Here is an 18,971-nt window from a genome sequence, read left to right on the forward strand (position 1 = left end):
AAGTTATAATAAGTGGTAATTAGCATTTTAAGTTAATAAACAGCTTTAACAAAACATACTTAGCAACCATTTCTTCTCCCTTTGGCCCCAGGTAAGATAATGCCAAGTGGAGACCATCTTTGCCAGGCATTTTATCAAGAACATCGTTAAGGACTGTTGGTTTCTGGAGGTCATACATTGTTCCTGATACATTAGATATCGTTCCTGAAACAAATTCCCAAAAATAACATAATTTTCTCATTATCCTGTGACAAACCTGACCAATGCCAAAATGAATGTTAAATGCGTTTCATCTTTAAAGTTCTTGTAAAGATTTAAACATATATATTATAGTTTATAAAAGATATAGTGGCATCAATTAACTATATAAGCAATATATACAATAACTTTAAAAGTGTGTGTTGTTTGTAAAACCTACCTGTTGGTATAAATTTTTCATTGAATTCCAGATATTGAGATGCATTCATGTTCACTACATGATCACCAATATATCCACCATCCTGTAATACATTTAATAATTTCTGTAGTTTGTAAAGTTTTAATCACTAAAAAAACTTTTTTTTTAAATGGGGAACATGTTTCTCTCAAGAAAATTGCAAAAACTAGCGATGAACCATATACTTAAAAAAATTGTTGCTTATTGTTTTATAAAAAAATATTTTCCATTGGTTTAACTAGCCTTATTCCAGCTTAGATTTTAAATCCTTTTTCATCCAACGTTACTTAAATATCATGCCAGACTTTATAAAGATAAGCACGGTGCCTATACCCATTGACATTTAATGATTAAAAACCCAAAATACTAAAACGGTCTAGATTTTATTTGTTCTACCATAACAAATTTTTCTTTTTTATATATAGATTGAAGAAGTGTCGAGTCCGTCAAAAGTTCTAGTGAGGAACCCTTATCATGTTCTAACCTAAACTAAAAGTGAAAGTATGTTGTTCAAACATTACGGTTTCACTTTCTGTAAAAGAAATACATTTTTGTTTAAATTTACAATTTATCCAATTAAATATAAGGAACAATTAAAAAAGGTAACTGAAGAAAACAAAAACAAACAAAAAACAGACAAACAAACTCTGGGTGTATTAATTGTATTGTTTTTGTTTTTTTTGCCCCGCGCAAATCACAAAAAGCCACTGACCAGTGAATACAGTATTAAACATTTTCAGAATAGGTATTGTTTTTTTAGAAATAAACAATTAAGGATTATTTCACTTATCATACAGCATCGTTTGTATCATTTCAATGAGGATGTCGATAATTAATATTTTTAATCTTACAATGTCGGAAAGGTTTTTAACCATGAAATGGTTTGATATATCTACAGAGGTGTGGGCTTGTTAGTTGTTGCCTTGTATCAATCATGAGACCGGGACTCTTCAGTTAGTTCATACGTCACGGTGATAGTTTACATCTCCAAAGGAAAAATCACCTCCGAACAATCCGTGTTTCAACGTACTGGAGGCGGGTTTTTTGTACCGTCTTATTGTCCCAATCAAAGTATCTCTTTGAATTTTAAAATAATTACACAATGCATATGCTATGATGAGTTGAAGGTTATTTCTGTACTTATCCTAATGGGTTTCAAATCAAAGAAAATGATGCAATATCTTGATTTATCACACACCCGTGACGATTTTGCGACTCCGTAAATATGGTATTGCACGGCCGTCAATTTAAACGGTCTTTATTTTGGGTATGTGATAAATATAATATTAAATTCATGTAAGTTCCATACTGAATTTATTGCACTCGTTGAATAAAATAGTATTATGCTCGCCAGAGGCTCGCATATTATAATTTTATTCAACTCGTGCAATAAATTCAGTATTGAACTTACACTCATTCAATATACTCTATTTAAAACAAAATTTTTAGTCTGTATATGAGTGTTCTGTATTACAATACCGTTAGTCAGTTTTTTTATAATAAACTATCTCCGGAATTAAGAATATTTGCGGTTTTCCCAGCTACTAGGGTTTTCCCAGCTACTAGACTAATGAATCGCATGTTTAATGCTACTAATGTCATTTCTTTATTCACAAAAAAATTCATATAAATTAAAATCAAGTGTTCCCTCTTAGCTCCACAGTCAAAGCATTGGAGAAGTAATTTCCTCTTGAACATTGGGTTTAATGGTCATTTGTCAAAATTGAGGTGAGATTAATAGTTGGTCGTTTGTGTAGAAATTGGTAATTACGGATAAGTTATCCAGGACAGCCAGTTAGGTTGGTCGGCCGCCGAGATCGATATGTCCAAAATATTTTTTTGTTTCAAAACTGGCGTATAAACCAGGAAAAAAACAAGCAAAGAAATGAAATCATGCAAATATATTTCACAAACCCTTGTTAGACCTGTGAAACCCCCATGACACATATTGTTTCCTAGCGGATCATTCTTTGAAACATCATACTTAGTACCGTCAAGTTCAAATGTCGCACCATCTATACGGTTAGCTACTCTACCACATATGGCGCCCATAAATGCTGGATTCGTTTCGTATCCTAAAATTTGAATTTGTGTAAAGTACATTTTTTAATGATGAATAGAATACAAAGTGTTATTTTCATACTGATTTTGACTAAGAACGATTATGTAGCTTACTATATATATATACTAGTATTTTGCATGCATACTTAACTTCATCTAGAGTATCAGCATCTGGATATGAGGCTATTCCTTGCCATTTTAATGTTCAAGCATAAAAGATAAAAGATCTTGATAACGCATCAATATAATATTATTATTATTATTATTCTAATGGCATTCTTAAATTATTTTTCTTAGATAGATCTAAAGTTGTGATGCAAGTAGCTCAAAGTTGTTGGAGACGGGTGACCAAATTTGGACAATTGATAAATACAAGCAACTAAATACTTCACCATCAAAGTTGTCATATCCAAGGCATACATCTACTACTTTTCCATTTCTATCTGGTACCAATATATCTTTTAACTACACGCCAAAGTTAAGAATATTCACTGATATTTTTCCTGCTTTCAATGTGAACCTGTAAAGAATCAACACGCCTGTAAAATCTTGCTAACAGGCATATATGATATGTGTATGAACTATCGCTATTTACATATTATATTTAACTACTTACAATTAAATTATATGTTATATTTATGTAAAGTCTATACAATATTTTTATGCTATGTAAACTGAAAGCACGCATGAATAGTTAAATAGGTTGAATAGTCTGACTCACTTGTAAACATCTTTTCCATCTTTTCTGTCGTTCCAAATTTCTCTTTAACAATATCGTGTGCAGATGACATAGTGACAGTAATTTTTAACGGTTAACCTTCAAATCCTCCCGCATGCGTTTGTTTAAATTGTAAAACTAGTTTATCTTAATGGGGAGAAAAATAACGGTATCTTATCAGAGAGTTCATTGTCGGTCTGCTTCGGTCAGGTAAATGTCGATTATCAAATACATACACTCTGTAATTGTAGACTTGATACAACATGTCAAACCATTACTTGATATATAAAGATGATTAGTGAATAACTATAAAGAATAAATAAATTGTTTTGCTTACCCTACTTTTAAAGTTATAAAACTAGTTTTGTCAATTCATTTAAGTATGTAAATATTGTCGTTATGAAATGTGGTCAGCCATGTATTCGCCTGTCTAAAATGAAACATCCATAAAGTACTGAACGATTCTAACTGAGATGAAGTTGAAAAGATTCCTAAGTAAACTTTAAAAAGACGTTTAATTTAGAATTCCCCGTCAAGTAAAATTTAAACCTTTTTTAAATTAAAAAAACATTGCCAAAACTCCGTTTCCAATTTTTTCATTGGACCTTCCCAAAATGGTTGGCAAACGACCCTAGATAGAAAGCTACTGAAATTTAAAATTTTCAGCCAATTGTTAAAAAACGATGGTTAAAAAATTTTCCACGGTTAGTTAAATTTCCGCCCGGGATATATTGTGGTTAGGTTAAACCGGGGCGGTTTTTTTCCCTTTGTTTTAAAAAAATTTTAAACCCCCAAAAGGTTTCCTAACCAGCAAAACTGAAAAATTTAAACCCTGGGAATAAATTAAACCCAAAGATTGCACCAGGGGTGTGGTAATTTTGCGGGCCCAAATTTAGACCCTTCGTTTTTCTTGTTGAATAGTGCTTTTTTTATTGTCCCCTGCTTGACTTTTATATTATGAATTAAATTCTTTTGCTTTATTTACTGCTAGATAATGATGAGATGGAACAAAAATGATTAAATTCTAATTTATTTTATCATTGGCCTAAAATGTGAAAAGATATACCGCGGGAAATTTAAAAAACAAACAATTAAGCCATACTGTAGGCCTACATTATTTAAATAAATAAAAAATATGCTGTAGATCTAGATCTACTGAACAAGTTACATAATTATTCAATACCTGTATGTCATATATGTATGTATGCTCTGCAGAGATCGTGTGCTTGTTGAACAATAATTATGGCGAAACCTGTCTTCCATACACAAAGCTGTGATGTAATCAATATTATTGATGTCATCGTGTACAGTACACTATGACGTAGAAACTTCATTCAAGTTTACAATGTAGTTTATACATTGACTAATATAAATATAAAAAAGAGATTGTGGATAATGTTTTGATATATTACATTTATTTGTGGCTTGTCTCATAAAGGAGTGAATCCGAGGGATATTATTAATCTATACATGTACTGTAGATAGAATAAACTTTTGCAGAGACAGGTAAGATCTTTCTAAAACATGTAGACTGTACATAGATCATAAATATGCAGTTGTTGAAATGCATTGTGATCACAAGCTGCCCGAAAATTAATGCTGTGTTTAACAATAGCTGCTTTGTCTGGTTGTCCTTGCGATTGTATTTTTACATGTGTGTCATCATAGATGCAGATGAAAAACCGCGTATTGTGTAATTAAATCCACAATGATTAAAAATAGTCGTGGTATCAGCGCTTGGTTCCGTCGTGTATTTCTTTCCAAAAGAACGGTCAAAGAAGTCTAACATGTTTTTTTAATGTTGTCTGCAGGAAATCTATATCTTTTCTGTAACTCCTTGTCTGTCAAATCAGTCAACTATCTGTCAATTCGTCCGAATTGTGGGGTTGTCTGTGCTTACACGTAAAATGTCCGCCATTTTTGTTTTGGTTACCGTGCAGTTACCAAGCTTCAGTACCTTGGTTAAATTTAACCGTGGTTAAAGCGCGGTTACTGCTTTTGATGTTTTTTATACAATCGCTTACCGCGAGGTTACCGGGCTGGTCACCGTAACTGTGTGGTAACCGCGCGGTTAAATTGTTTATACAATTGGCTGCTGAGTGTTTATAATGACATCACGGATAAGCTATATTATAAATCTATTTAGTCATGACTTTTTTCAAACCCTTATCATTGACATACATATATACGTGCATATATGCACTACATTTGCATTAAACATGTCTGATTCGAGAGAGATAAATAAAAAAAAAAATTTATTAAACAGTCTGTTGTAAGAAGGATACACATATAACTTATGTGTCCAATAGGAACAGAACAGATCAGAACATATCTTTTATTAGATTTTAGATTTAAACATAGTTTATCATCTATACATGCATTACATTGAATATAAAGGTCATGTCAAATAAATAATAAAATTAATATGAATATAAATATTATTTACGTAAATGAAGGTATGTGTTGACAAGCAAATTAATTAACTCATTAAACAGTCGGCAATAAATTTAAATATAAAGTTTATGATAAGTCACTTTGTCGTAGCATATTCTCTCGAATTTTAAGTGCTCATTTGATGAACATCACCAAATTTGTCATTGTCTTGTGATTCACAGATCTTAGCTAGCAGTTCAATTAGCTTAAACATACTTGGTCGAAGTGTAAAATATTCATTAATATATCGTTTTCTAATGACTCTGTATCTCGCACATTTAAGCTTAAAGTGATATTCGTCCTCTATCTCGCCATTTTCACAAATTTGACACAGTCTATATTCCCTGTCTATTCTATTATTTCCATAACGCCCGGTTTCTATGCGTAAACAGTGCGCAGATGTTCTCATTCGTGTTATGAAAAGTCTCTATGATTTGTTCAACAAGTCAGTCTAAATAATTAAGGTTCATATTCGAAATTCTCTTAAACATGTTTATATACCAATAATACAGGTTTGCTATCAATATCACTTCTCCATTCCTGAAGTAAACAGTCAATCACTCTTTAATCAAACTTGTACCGTCAATAATACTGTCCTGTATTTCCCAAAGATATCCATATCCATAGTTTTCTAATAAAACTTTTAACTTATATGCCCAGTTCTTTTTACCATGAATAGCATCATTTAACAGCTCCTAATAAACGTTTTTAATGATACAATTATTGGAATTTAAAACTTTAATCAAGAACTTGAATATCTTAACAAAACGATTTATATAAAGCGGATAGCGCCCTAGCTCTCCATATACAGACACATTACTTACTGACATTTTAACATTAAGAAGTCTTTTACAAAACTTTAACTGCACTCGTTCAATTTCTTTAGCTTTTGAATTACCCCACACTTCTGCTGCATAACTTAGTATAGATGTTACAAATGAATCAAACAGCTGACATTGAACTTTTAGAGTAAAATCAAATTCACGGATATTATAGTTTAACAAATTCATAGCTTTCATTGCTTTACCAATTAACAATTGTTGATTGCAGTTAAAATTACCATTTGAACCAAATACAGTTCCAAGATAATTAAATGTATCTACAATATCCAACGTTTTCCCGTCATACTCCCATTTCTCATCGTCTCTCAATGCACCTTTACGTCTAAATACCATTTTGTTTTCTCTTCATTAATCTTTAAACCCCAACGATCACAATAAATTCGTAGATTGTCTAAATCGCCATATTAAAGCAGAAAGGTACCAAGTGACATTTTTATGTTTTCGAGCAAATCGCGTTTAAAGATTTGAAGTTCCATATCAAATCAGGTTTTTACAACATGGCAAAGAAACTTTATATTTAGATAATATTTGAATGTACATGCTCAAAAAGTTGGAAAGCTTATATATTACTAATAAGTGATAATTAATCAATTAAAGGAAATGGTTCCTTTTTGCACTAATAAATATTTTGACCGACAAGTGCAAGAAGGTACCATATGATCGCTTTTTGCATTGTATTATTTTTAACGTTTGCTGTCGAATATATCAAAAAAGGTACCATAATTATGGCAGTTGGCACCTTTTTGTCCCAACAATATTAACAAAAAGCATCATTTGTTTACAGTTTTATTCTACAATGATGCAAATAAAAATATTAAATTCTTGTGTTTTCAGTAAATGTCTGATACAACTATCACACTGCATGTTTTGAAAGTCTTCCTCTGTGATAAATCTCAATGCATATGTCAAAATCTCTTACATTGTTAGTCAAAATCAGAATCATTCTCATCCGATTCCATCGTGACATAACCCTTTTCTTTCCTGTATGTTGGCTAAGTGGCATTATAATTATGGAACTCTTTTGGGATAATTTCCTTTGCACACAAAGTAACCAAGTCATTTTTCTTTTGAAAAGAAACTGGCGGTTTGGTATCATAACTTCATATCTTGTTCACCATTTGTCCACTGATACTTTCTTTCTGTCTAGATTCTGTATTCTGAACTTCTATTTCCATAAAATCTTCAGCATTGAAGCTGTAATTTACAAATACTGACTTTGGGTTATCCTTTGGTACCTGTATCCATTTCACATGTAGCCGGTTTACTCTTTGTCCGTCAATGGATGTTTAGAGTCTCGGACACTGTTTTAATGAAGTATTTGAAATCAAAAACATGGTTATATTTCATTTCCACATCAATGTATAGCTGTGATTTTCTGGCCAGTGATATAAGAGAACACAACTGAATGAAACATAATTATACAGGAATTATTTTCTTTGCCCCTTCAAGAGTCAAATTGTCACTCAATCTGTGAGTGACCCGATACAAGAAATTTGTGATGATCAATCTTAAACTTGGAACTTGTGATAATATAAAAGAAGAGGCGCAGCTATGAACCAATTTCTGTTTTGTCCCCCGTATGAATCTGAAAAATATATTACTTATTTGACATTACCACTCTGGCAGGAAGCTATTTCACATGCCTCTCTTTGCAGTTGGTTTTATCCCATACATGACATACAACATTTTTGTCTCATAAGGAATATACTGTCAAGTTGTGTAGCAACAGAGTTTTATTGAATAGTAAAGCTCACTCACTAATGAGCAAGGGGTTGGTACAACGGCCTTGAGATCAAAACATGCAACATAAACGCATGTGTCACCTTTTGCCCCAACTTTATTTTTAACCTTTTCTTCTTGTGAATTTTCTTTCTGTTTTTGATGTTCAATATATTGTTCCTTGATCGTGCCATCTAGTGTGCCTACTGCCTTCCTATACGTATGTTGCTTAACAGATTTTATTTCCTTTTTTGACTGTCAATAGTTTACAGTTTCAACATCTTTTTAATGTTTAAGTCATAGTCATGAGATAGGTATTGTTTCTTTCAGTTTTTTTCTTGTATAATGAGATTTCATTTTAGGAAATTACTCTATGCTGTTTCACCAATTAAACTGTATCATAATCTAGTTTATTTGTAGATGTACGCTTCCCTATCATACTTCTCCTTCCATATATCCCATGTATCTTGTTGGCAAGAGTATAGTCAATTACTTTTCTTTTTACGTCTACGTTTTTGTGAAGAAGTCATTTATACACTATCACTATCTTCACATTGTTATCATTCCTCAATTTAAAACAGAAACAATACTCTGGGATATATTGTTATATTTGGTGTCCTTATCAACATCTAGATTGTGTATTCATTAAAAAGCTAAAAGGTACCAAGCAAACAATTTAATATATAAAATAATCTTAAGGGTCGTAAATTCTTTGTGTGCAGAAAGGGACCATATGACACATGGTTCCTTTTTGCATTAAAAGTGCTCAAAACTTATAATAGTCATTCAATGAAAAAAGGTACTTTGTGACACTTGGTACCTTTTTGCTCAAACTGGTATACATATGGTACCTTTTTGCATTACTAAATGGGAAAATATTTACATTGTACCTTTTTACATAACCTTATATGTCTGTAAATAAACATGATACTACAGAGATATTACAGATTAAAGATAACATTAAAACAAAATGAAAAATGTTAAAAAGTCATTTTTGGCCAAAATGTTGCTTGGTACCTTTTGCTTTAATGGGGCGAAATGTGACTGCAAACCCTGAACTGTTTCAGACAGTAGAATCATATCATCAGCGTATAAAAGCAATATAAGTGTCAAGTCTGCTATATTTACACTACTATCAATATTTGAACCTAAATACAATTCTAAATCTTCGATGAAAATTGACCACAGCAGTGGCGAACATATCTCTCCTTGCTTTAGACCTACCGCTACTTCAATGAATTCAGAAAACGTATTACAGTGACGAACTTGACTTTTCACGTGCTCATACATCGACCTCACTACACGTAACATTTTTCCAGAAATTCCAAGGCCATAACGCGTTCCTATAAACGCTGTCGAAACATTTGCTCATATCAAGGAACGCAGCATACAAACGAGAGCCATTTCCAAGACATTTTTGTATTAATCCGTTTAAACAAAATATAGCATCGACTGTGGAAAACCTTTTTTAAATCCAAACTGAGCGTCGGAAATAATTTTTTTTTCAAACGCTTATTTAACACAGATGTAAACAGCTTTGCTAGGACGCTGATCAATGTTATTACACGATAATTGTTCACATCATTTTCGTTTCCTTTTTTGAATAATGGAATAATTATACCTTACGACCATTTATCCGGGCAAAAAACCGGTATCGATTATAAGATTAAAAAGATCTGTTAAATGGCCTGTTAATATATCCCCAGATTCAATGAACAATTCATTGATTAAGTTATCAGTAGAGCCTACCTTTCCACATTTTAAAGTTTTCAAAGCCGCTAAAACTTCTGTCTCTGATATAGTATTATCTAGTTCTGAGAAGATAGGATTATCCGAATTAATGCCTTCCGACGCAAACCGTTCGCTTTCAACCTCAGTTGTGATATTAATTTCATTACTCAAGTTTATAAAATACTGGTAGAAATCACTTGTTGACAAGGAATTTCCGCGCATCCCTTTGTTTTTTTAAAAAGTACTTCCAAAAGTCTCGAGGCTTTTTCTTGCGCAAACCTTCTATCTCCTTTGATTTCGTGCTTTTATAAGCTAGTTTCTTACGATTTACGAGTCGCTTATATTCCCTTTTAAAAGTTAATAACGTTAATAATTTACAATCCAATTTTCCTGCAACAATTGATCTCGGACATTGAACATTACTGGTGAGTAATCAATCAAAACAACAGATCGCTTGTGATTATGTATCAAAACTATCTTAGTTGTTTCAAACATTTCACTCATCATACATATTCTTTTATTGTTTACATTTTGGGCTAGGCTTAACGAAATGGAGTTATATATCTATTTCCACTTTCATGCAAGCTTTACCAAAGAAGATTATGAACAGCTTAGACAAAGGTCAACAGACTGATGTTATAGTATTGGACACCTATCTATCTCTACAGCATTTGATAAGGTAGGTAAACTAATGTATGAACTACCCACATATAGTAGTAACTCTGAATTAGATTTATTCTATTTAACAGCTCGGTAGATCAGCAAAGGTACGGGGAACTCCCCGTACTTTCTGGTGTCCTCTGATAAATTGGTCATCTGTTCCTTTCATACATCAACGATCTTCCTAAATTAATCAAGGGTAAGGCTCTTTGTTAAGTTAACCTAGTTTACATAACCATCATTTCTTCGTCAGATTCTTAACTCTTACTATATTATTAACTCTGAATTGGATTTATTTTATTAAACGCTCTCAAATGGTAGCGGTAGAAGGTCACCTAGCAAAGGAACTCCCCGTACTTTCTGGTGTCCTCTGGTAAATTGGTCACCTGTTCCTTTCATACATCAACGATCTTCCTAAATCAATCAATATATAAGTTCAATGTATAAGTTCAACCTAGTTTACATAACAATCATTTCTTCGTCAGATTCTTAACTCTTACTAAATGATCTACATCAGTTAGAAGTTTGTGAGAGAATGGGGTCATGGAATTTAATACTGTTTATTATTACCTGTCGTAAGAATGGTCCTGAATTTTGTTCTTAGTCCTTAAATATTTGTAATACAACATTAAAAACATCAGATTCTTTTGAAATACCTTAGGAGGACCATTTAAATAGATTTAAACTGGACCCAACATATCAATTATGTAACATTCTTTGAAGCAAACAACTGCCTCCGCTATATTAAAAGAAACATAAAAGCATCATATAAATGGGTCAATGATGCTGCAAACACAACTTATGTAAGACCACAAGTAGAATATTATTAAAAATTCGGCATCCTTGGCAAAAACATCTTGCCTATAAAGTAGAAACTGTACAATATATAGAGCTGAAGCCATGTACATACATGTATGTCTGGAACAAAGTTTTATGTTCATCAATAAGTTGAGGAACTGTATGTATATAGTGGGATACTTTATAAAAGTAAACTTAATCTTACTCTAATGCACAATTATGCTCTGTGCTTTTGCTTAGTGTTTGACTGATTAATAGCATTATATATTCCCAGTTAAGGTCTCTCGTGGATACCTTATTGAAAATATGTTGGTAATACGTTAATTAAGTGTTGAAATAGTTAAAATTTTGTTTATTTAGATTTATTTGTATTTATTTGCCTCACTACTCTATGTTACTTGTGTCTATCTTATATCAATTAAGCCTTGGTAAATTGAATATCCTAACTCACTTTTGATCTCATTTGATTACTGTTGATCTCATTATGTTTTATACTGTGCATGATATGTGGCACAAAATCACAATTATTTTTCACCCCCACATGACAAGGGATACAGGGATACAAGGGTTACACAAGGTTACAGTGGGATACAGTGAATTTCCATCATGTAACAGATATTTTTAATTCATTAATTTTTGACTTTTTTGTTATTTGTTTCACCTAGAAATATTATTTGAATTAAAAAAGAGATCTAATTTTACTTATTATCGATAATCCATTAACATCACCCAATCAAAGGGGCTTATTAGCTGAGTAATTAGTGAGCAACGGCCTTGGTGGATACTAATTATTTATTGAGAAAGATAACAAAAAATTGATGTTTTGTGACTAACGTTATAAAATTATTTTTAGACTATGCAGTCAGCATAAATTTAATTTTAATCTGGTGAAACATTGCACTGATTTTTTTCCTTTGCTAAAACATACTTCAATAAGGCACATGTAAGTTGTATTACAAAAGATAAAAACCTTTTCCTTCCATATATCAATGTTTATTTCTGAATAATTAAAGTTCAACTTCATATGAACATATTTATTATAATTAGAAAAAAAGATCATATTTTATTTGGAAATACATCTATTTTGTTTGTTTGTAGGGTTTTTTCTTACTTTTTTAGTCATATCAATGTTTATTTAGTGATATACACGCTTGTTTATTGAAATTCTTGTGACCATAGATCATAAACCAAAATTTCATAAAGTACTTCATAAGCTGTCGAATAAAACATCTATTTTGTTTGTTTGTAGGGTTTTTTCTTACTTTTTAGTCATATCAATGTTTATTTAGATCATATACAAGAAATGTTAGCTTTTACTAATGATTTAATACCAGCTCTTCGTGATACTTAATTTTTTTCTTAATTATGAGTAAAAATGTCCTCTCGGCAAAAATATCTTGGATATCTTTAGTATATTGACTTACTAAGAAACAATATATTTGATATTGTCATTTTTTACATATTATGTAAAAAAAACATTATCATTTGATCGTGTATATGATATGTACAAAAATGTCAGTTGGTCACTCCAAATTTATACCATGAAGTTGTGTGGTATGTCTCACCAGGGCGCAATATGCTACTTGGAAAACTTGGCTGAAATAAAAAGGAACGTATTGTTTACTAACAGCAGACAGAAGGAAATAACAGTGACTGAAGAAATCCACAGTGTTTACTATATAATACTATACATTTAAAGTCTTATTTACCCTTTTATGGCACGATATTTCTGTTGCAAAGAAGAGATGTATTTTCCAAAAGTGATTCAAAATAATCAAACTTATCTTACTAAAACGCTTATTATACACGTGTATTTAACAAATTTGTGTATCAAATGAAAATAAAACAAATTATACGTGGCACTTACTACATTAACAGAAGCTGGATAGCCTTGAGGCATGAACAAAATCCCGCCACTCTTTTTATATACAACACCGTCCTTGCATTTGGAATCTTTCAGCAAGAAGTCTAAGTAGAAACAGCTATATGCAATAAACGCAGGTTCGGTAGTGGATACTTCAATAAAACGCCCCGAGGCTGGGTGAACCGCCCTGAAGAAGAACGACTTTTTCTTATTATCAATGAATGATTCGTTAAGACATTTCTACAAAATGCTGCAAAAATGCACACAAGTGTGTAAATTACAATTATCGATGTGTCATTAACATTAAATACATATTAATCATGCCAAGCTGATATGTAAACGGTATTTTAAAGAAGAAATCAGCTTGACTTTTTTATTTAATTTTGTATGCTAATTGTCTTACAGCTTTAAATATATATTTACAAAACCACATCAAAAACGTGTACTTGAGAATTGATCATATATGAGCTATATAGTGGTACATTAGCATTTAAAGTACATATTCAGCTTAACAAAACATACTTAGCAACCATTTTCTTCTCCCCTTTGGCTCCAGGTAAGATATAGGCCAAGTGGAGACCATCCTTGCCAGGCATTTTATCAAGAACATCGTTAAGGACTGTTGGTTTCTGGAGGTCATACATTGTTCCTGATACATTAGTTATCGTTCCTGAAACAAATTCCCCAAAAGAACATCATTTTCTCATTATCCTGTGACAAACCTGACCAATGCAAAATTGAATGTTAAGCTATATATATATATAGTTTATAATAGATATAGCGGCATCAATTAACTATATAATCAATATATACAATATCTTTTAAGTGTGTTTTCTTATATAGTAAAGTTCGGAGCCTTTAAAGCATACCTGTTGGTATAAAGTTTTCATTGAATTCCAGATATTGCGATGCATTCATGTTCACTACATGATCACCAATATATCCACCATCCTGTAATACATTTAATAATTTCTGTAGATTGTAATTTCAAAAAATTAAAAAAGGGAACTTCTTTGTAAGCAGCGGTCTCACTTACTCCCGGCAGAGCCCAGGACCACCACGGTAAGTTACTGGGATGATCCGGGGCGATCCGGGGTGAAATTAGTGTTGCGGTCACACTTACCCTGTCAGCACTACGGTAATACGCAACTAACCACCCAGAATGCGCTCCGGACCTTCCAGGTATAGCCCAGGTGAAGCTACGGTTCATGCCGGTGCTTCCCCGGTGGTTCCCGGATGACGCAAGAAGAGCCCCGGTTGACCCAGGCAGAGCCCCGGTCGATCCAGGCAGAGCCCAGGACAATCCAGTGCAATCATCGCAAATTGTCGTGATTGTTTTGAAATGAACCGGGCTTTGCCGGGGCTCTATCGGGATCAACCGTAGCTCCATTGTCATCCTCCGGGGCTCTGCCGGCATCCTCCGGGGCTCTGTCGGCATTCACCGGGGCTCTGCCAGGATTCACTGGGGCGTAGATACCGGCTATATCATACCTCGGTTCATCCTCGGTTTGTGCCGACAGAGCTACGGTGCTTCATCGGTGTAACCCTGGTCGTCTTTGCAGAGCTAAGGATGAAGCCCACAAAGCTTTACTTCGCGGATCACCCCGGACCACCCCGGTGATATTAAATATTTCATTCCTTCCGGGATCGAATGCAAGATGTTCCCGGACATTCACAGACGTTGCACTGATGTACTCCGGTTCCCGGCCGTACCCCGGTCGTTCCAAGATCACCCAGGACGTCTTTCGGGGCTCTTCCGGGGTTCTGCCGGGATTTTAGTGAGCCTGTAGCTTTAGGCTACTGCTTAAATTTCTTTAAAATGGAGCATGTTTTTCTCAAGAAAATTGCAGAAACTTGCGATGAACTATATACATTGTTTTATAGAAAAACATATTTTCATGTTAGCTAGCGATTCCAGCTTAGATTTTATCATTTTCATACAACGTTAACTTATATCATGCAGACGTTATAAAGATAGCACGGTGCCTATACACATTGACATTTAATTATTAAAAAACCAATACAAAAGACGGTCTAGATTTTATTTTCTACCATACAAATTTCATTTTTTATTAGATGAAGAAGTGTCGAGTCCGCTAAGTTCTAGTGAGGAACCCTTATCATGTTCTAACCTAAACTAAAGTGAGGTATGTTGTTCAAACATACGGTTTCACTTTCCGTAAAAGAAATACATTTTAAAGAAATATATATTTTTTATTTACACTTTATCCCATTAAATATAAGGAACTATTAAAAAAGGTAACTGAAGAAAACAAAAAAAAAACAGACAAACAAACTCTGGACGTCTATTAATTGTATTGGTTTTTGCCCCGCTTAATTCACAAAAAGTCACATGGTGAATGCAGTATTAACATTCCAGTATATGTATTGTTTTTGTAGAATAAACATTAAGGATTAATCTATGTATCATACAGCATCGTGTATCATTTCAATGAAATGTCGATATTAATATGTTAATCTTACATGTCCGGAAAGGTTCACCATGAAATGGTTTGATATATCTACAGGTGTGGGCTTGTTAGTTGTTGCCTTGTAATCAATCATGAGACCGGACTCTTCAGTTAGTTCATACGTCACGGTGATAGTTACATCTCCAGGAAATCCCTCCGAACCATCCGTGTCAACGTACTGGAGGCGGAGTTTTGTACCGTCTATTGTCCAATCAAAGCATCTCTTGAATTGAAATATACATAATGCATATGTTATGATGAGTTAAGCTAGGTTATTTTTGTTCAAATCCTAATTGATTTCAAATTTAAAAAAATGATGCAATATTTTGATTTCAAACAAATTTTGATTCTATATAAGAATGCTTTGTATTACAATATCGTTACCCAGATTTTTCTTTATAATTTAGATGGTCGTTTTAATGAATCGCATATGTTCAGTGCTAATTTAATTTCTTAATTCCCAAAGAAATTCATACAAATGCCCACTTTGCTCAATAGTGAGAACATCGGAAAAGTAATCTTGGGGTCACTGGACGAAATTTCCCCGTGACAATTAATTTCTAACATTGAGTCTAATGGTCATTTGTCAAAATTGTGGGATTAATAGTTGGTCGTTTTCGTAGAAATTGGCAATTACTGATATGTTATCCAGTAGTCAAACTAATTATCCAGGAAAGCCGGTTAGGTAAGTCGACCGCCGGGATATGTCTAAAATAAAATGTGTTTTCAAAACTGGGGTATAAACCAGAAAAACAAATAAATAGATGAAATCATGAAAATATGAAAACACAAACCCTTGTTAGACCTGTGAAACCTCCATGACAAAAATTGTTTCCTAGTAGCGGATCACACTTTGAAACATCATACTTAGTACCGTCAAGTTCAAATGTCGCACCATCTATACGGTTAGCTACTCTACCACATATGGCGCCCATAAATGCTGGATTCGTTTCATATCCTAAAATTTGAATTGTGTAACGTACATTTTTAAATGATGAATAGAATACAAAGTGTTATTTTCATACTGATTTTGAGTTAGAATGATTGTGTAGCTTACTACTAGTATTTTGCATGCATACTTAACAAAAGTTGTTGCTTCATCTAGAGTATTAGCATCTGGATAGGAGGCTTTTCCTTGCCATTTTAATGATCAAGCATAAAAGATAAAATATCTTGATAACGCATCAATATAATATTATTATCATTATTCTAATTGCACTCTTAAATTTATTTTCTTAGATAGATCTAAAGTTGTGATGCAAGTAGCTCCAAGTTGTTGGAGACGGTTGAGCAAATGTGGGCAATTAATAAATACAAGCCACTATATACTTCACCATCAAAGTTGTCATATGCAAGGCATACATCTACTACTTTTCCATTTCGATCTGGTACCAAGATATCTTTTACTACACAGCCAAAGTTAAGAATATTCACTGATATTTTTCCTGCTTTCAGTGTGAATCTGCAAAGAATCAACACACCACATTTTATCTGTTAGTAAAATCTTGCAAGCAGACACATATGATATGGGATGTGTATTAACTATCGACTGTATTCATGAACATGTCGCTATTTACATATTTTATTTTTTTTAATTTTTTATTTATACATTTTAGGAACATAGCACATGATACAGAATATAAAATCATACAGTTAAGAGTGTATTCATAAACATGTCGCTATTTACATATTATATTTTTTTTTATTTTTTATTTATACATTTTAGGAACATAGCTCATGATACAAAATATAAAATCATACAGTTAAGAGATAACATATATAAATCATATATATAAAATGATATCATAAAATAAGAAGAATAAAGATCAACAAGGCAAAGGCAACGTTCACAGGACGCCACCCCCGACACACCCAAGCAGGGCACCTAAACGGCACCAAACAAAAACCCGGAATGGACACAGGGGCGAAAGTAGTGGGACATAAAACAGCATAAAAGAGCACACTGTTGTCATAAAAAATAATAATAATAGGTACTATGCACCTATGGATAGCCCATTAAGCAATGGGGTCCATAAAAATAAAAATACATATTTATAACCCTTTCCCCCCTAAAAAACAATGCAAATATGTAACTACATATGCAATTTTTATATGTTATATTTATGTTAAGTCTATATATTCTATGCTGGTAACTGATCACACGCATGAATAGTTAACCCTTTCCCTCATAAGGATATTGTGAAAAATGGCCGTTTTCATTGAAAAGCCTCCTGTTACAAGTTCAAACTGCTATGAAACTATGAAAAATGCTTAAATACTAATCAAACTTGGCACAAATTTTGACTGGACCATTGCCTTTGTAACGACATGCTCAGTCGTAAATTTTCTGTTACCATGGCAACGAGGGGACATCTCAAAATTGCCAAAAATCACTATTTTGCCTTGATTTTTTTTCATCAAAATTTATTTCAAAGTGCTGCAACTTCTCAAGGGATTGAGATAGAGTCAAAGGCTTTTCAGCGTTGGTTACACATTACCGTAGGATCAACCTGGGGTCATTTTCAGCCTCTCAGAAGTCCAAAATTTTCTTGGCGATGACGGGGACTACCGCCCCCCTTCAACCCCCCAAACAGAAGGGGACACATCCCCTTCTGGCAACCCCTTGATGTACCTTTTGGATGGGGGCCGCGCCGAACAAGTGATCACATTTTTTAGCAACATTTCTCAAACGAAAACATGTGTTTGGGCCCAAATAGAACATTTGTTTCACTATTTGAGGCCTGAAAGAGGGGGGGGGGTCAAAAGTGCGTTGTTTCGCGTATATATGAGGTAAAGGGTTAAATAGGTTAAATAAAAAGGTTTAATAAAGTCTGACTCACTTGTAAACATCTTTTCCATCTTTTGTCGTTCCAAATTTCTCTTTAACAATATCGTGTGCAGATGACATAGTGATTATTTTAACGGTTAACCTTCAAATCCTCCCGCATGCGTTTGTTTAAATTGTAAAATGACATCACGGATAAGACATGACTTCTTTTCAAAACCTTATCATTGACATACATATATACGTGCATATATGCACTAGATTTGCATTAAACATGTCTGATTCGAGAGAGATAAATATAAAAAAAAATGTTTTTAATTAAACAGTCTGCTGTAAGAAGGATAAACATATAACTAATGTGTCCAATAGGAAGAACATTGGATTTACAATCCAATTTTCCTGCAACAATTGATCTCGGACATTGAACATTAATGTTCATTTGCCTCTCAGAAA

The 18,971-nt window shown here is 33.1% G+C and overlaps 2 protein-coding genes across 3 annotated transcripts in view; both read right to left on the reverse strand.

Annotated features, from left to right (window-relative positions):
• LOC132718612 (galactose mutarotase-like) overlaps positions 1 to 3,450 on the reverse strand; it is a 32,075-nt gene extending 28,625 nt beyond the window's left edge. Inside the window, exon 1 of the mRNA XM_060702330.1 lies at positions 3,351 to 3,450. The gene's annotated coding sequence lies outside the window, so the exon portion shown is untranslated. The remainder of the gene's footprint in view (positions 1 to 3,350) is intronic.
• LOC132718609 (galactose mutarotase-like) overlaps positions 1 to 18,726 on the reverse strand; it is a 48,383-nt gene extending 29,657 nt beyond the window's left edge. The window contains exons 1-8 of one of the 2 annotated variants that reach the window (XM_060702325.1): positions 18,574 to 18,725; positions 17,068 to 17,195; positions 16,528 to 16,691; positions 15,747 to 15,956; positions 14,132 to 14,213; positions 13,785 to 13,932; positions 13,266 to 13,449; positions 12,547 to 12,994 (exon numbers count right to left, since the gene is read on the reverse strand). In XM_060702325.1, coding sequence (XP_060558308.1) covers positions 12,914 to 12,994; positions 13,266 to 13,449; positions 13,785 to 13,932; positions 14,132 to 14,213; positions 15,747 to 15,956; positions 16,528 to 16,691; positions 17,068 to 17,195; positions 18,574 to 18,641 — 1,065 coding nt within the window. In that variant the 5' untranslated portion in view covers positions 18,642 to 18,725 and the 3' untranslated portion in view covers positions 12,547 to 12,913. Of the gene's footprint in view, positions 1 to 12,546; positions 12,995 to 13,265; positions 13,450 to 13,784; positions 13,933 to 14,131; positions 14,214 to 15,746; positions 15,957 to 16,527; positions 16,692 to 17,067; positions 17,196 to 18,573 lie in introns of those variants that run through there. The other variant, XM_060702326.1, reaches the window with a different exon arrangement.
• Between the last annotated feature and the right edge of the window lie 245 nt (positions 18,727 to 18,971).

This window comes from Ruditapes philippinarum, unplaced genomic scaffold (assembly GCF_026571515.1).
Source record: "Ruditapes philippinarum isolate M1 unplaced genomic scaffold, ASM2657151v2 ctg856_1_1_1_1, whole genome shotgun sequence".
NCBI classification, from domain to species: domain Eukaryota; kingdom Metazoa; phylum Mollusca; class Bivalvia; order Venerida; family Veneridae; genus Ruditapes; species Ruditapes philippinarum.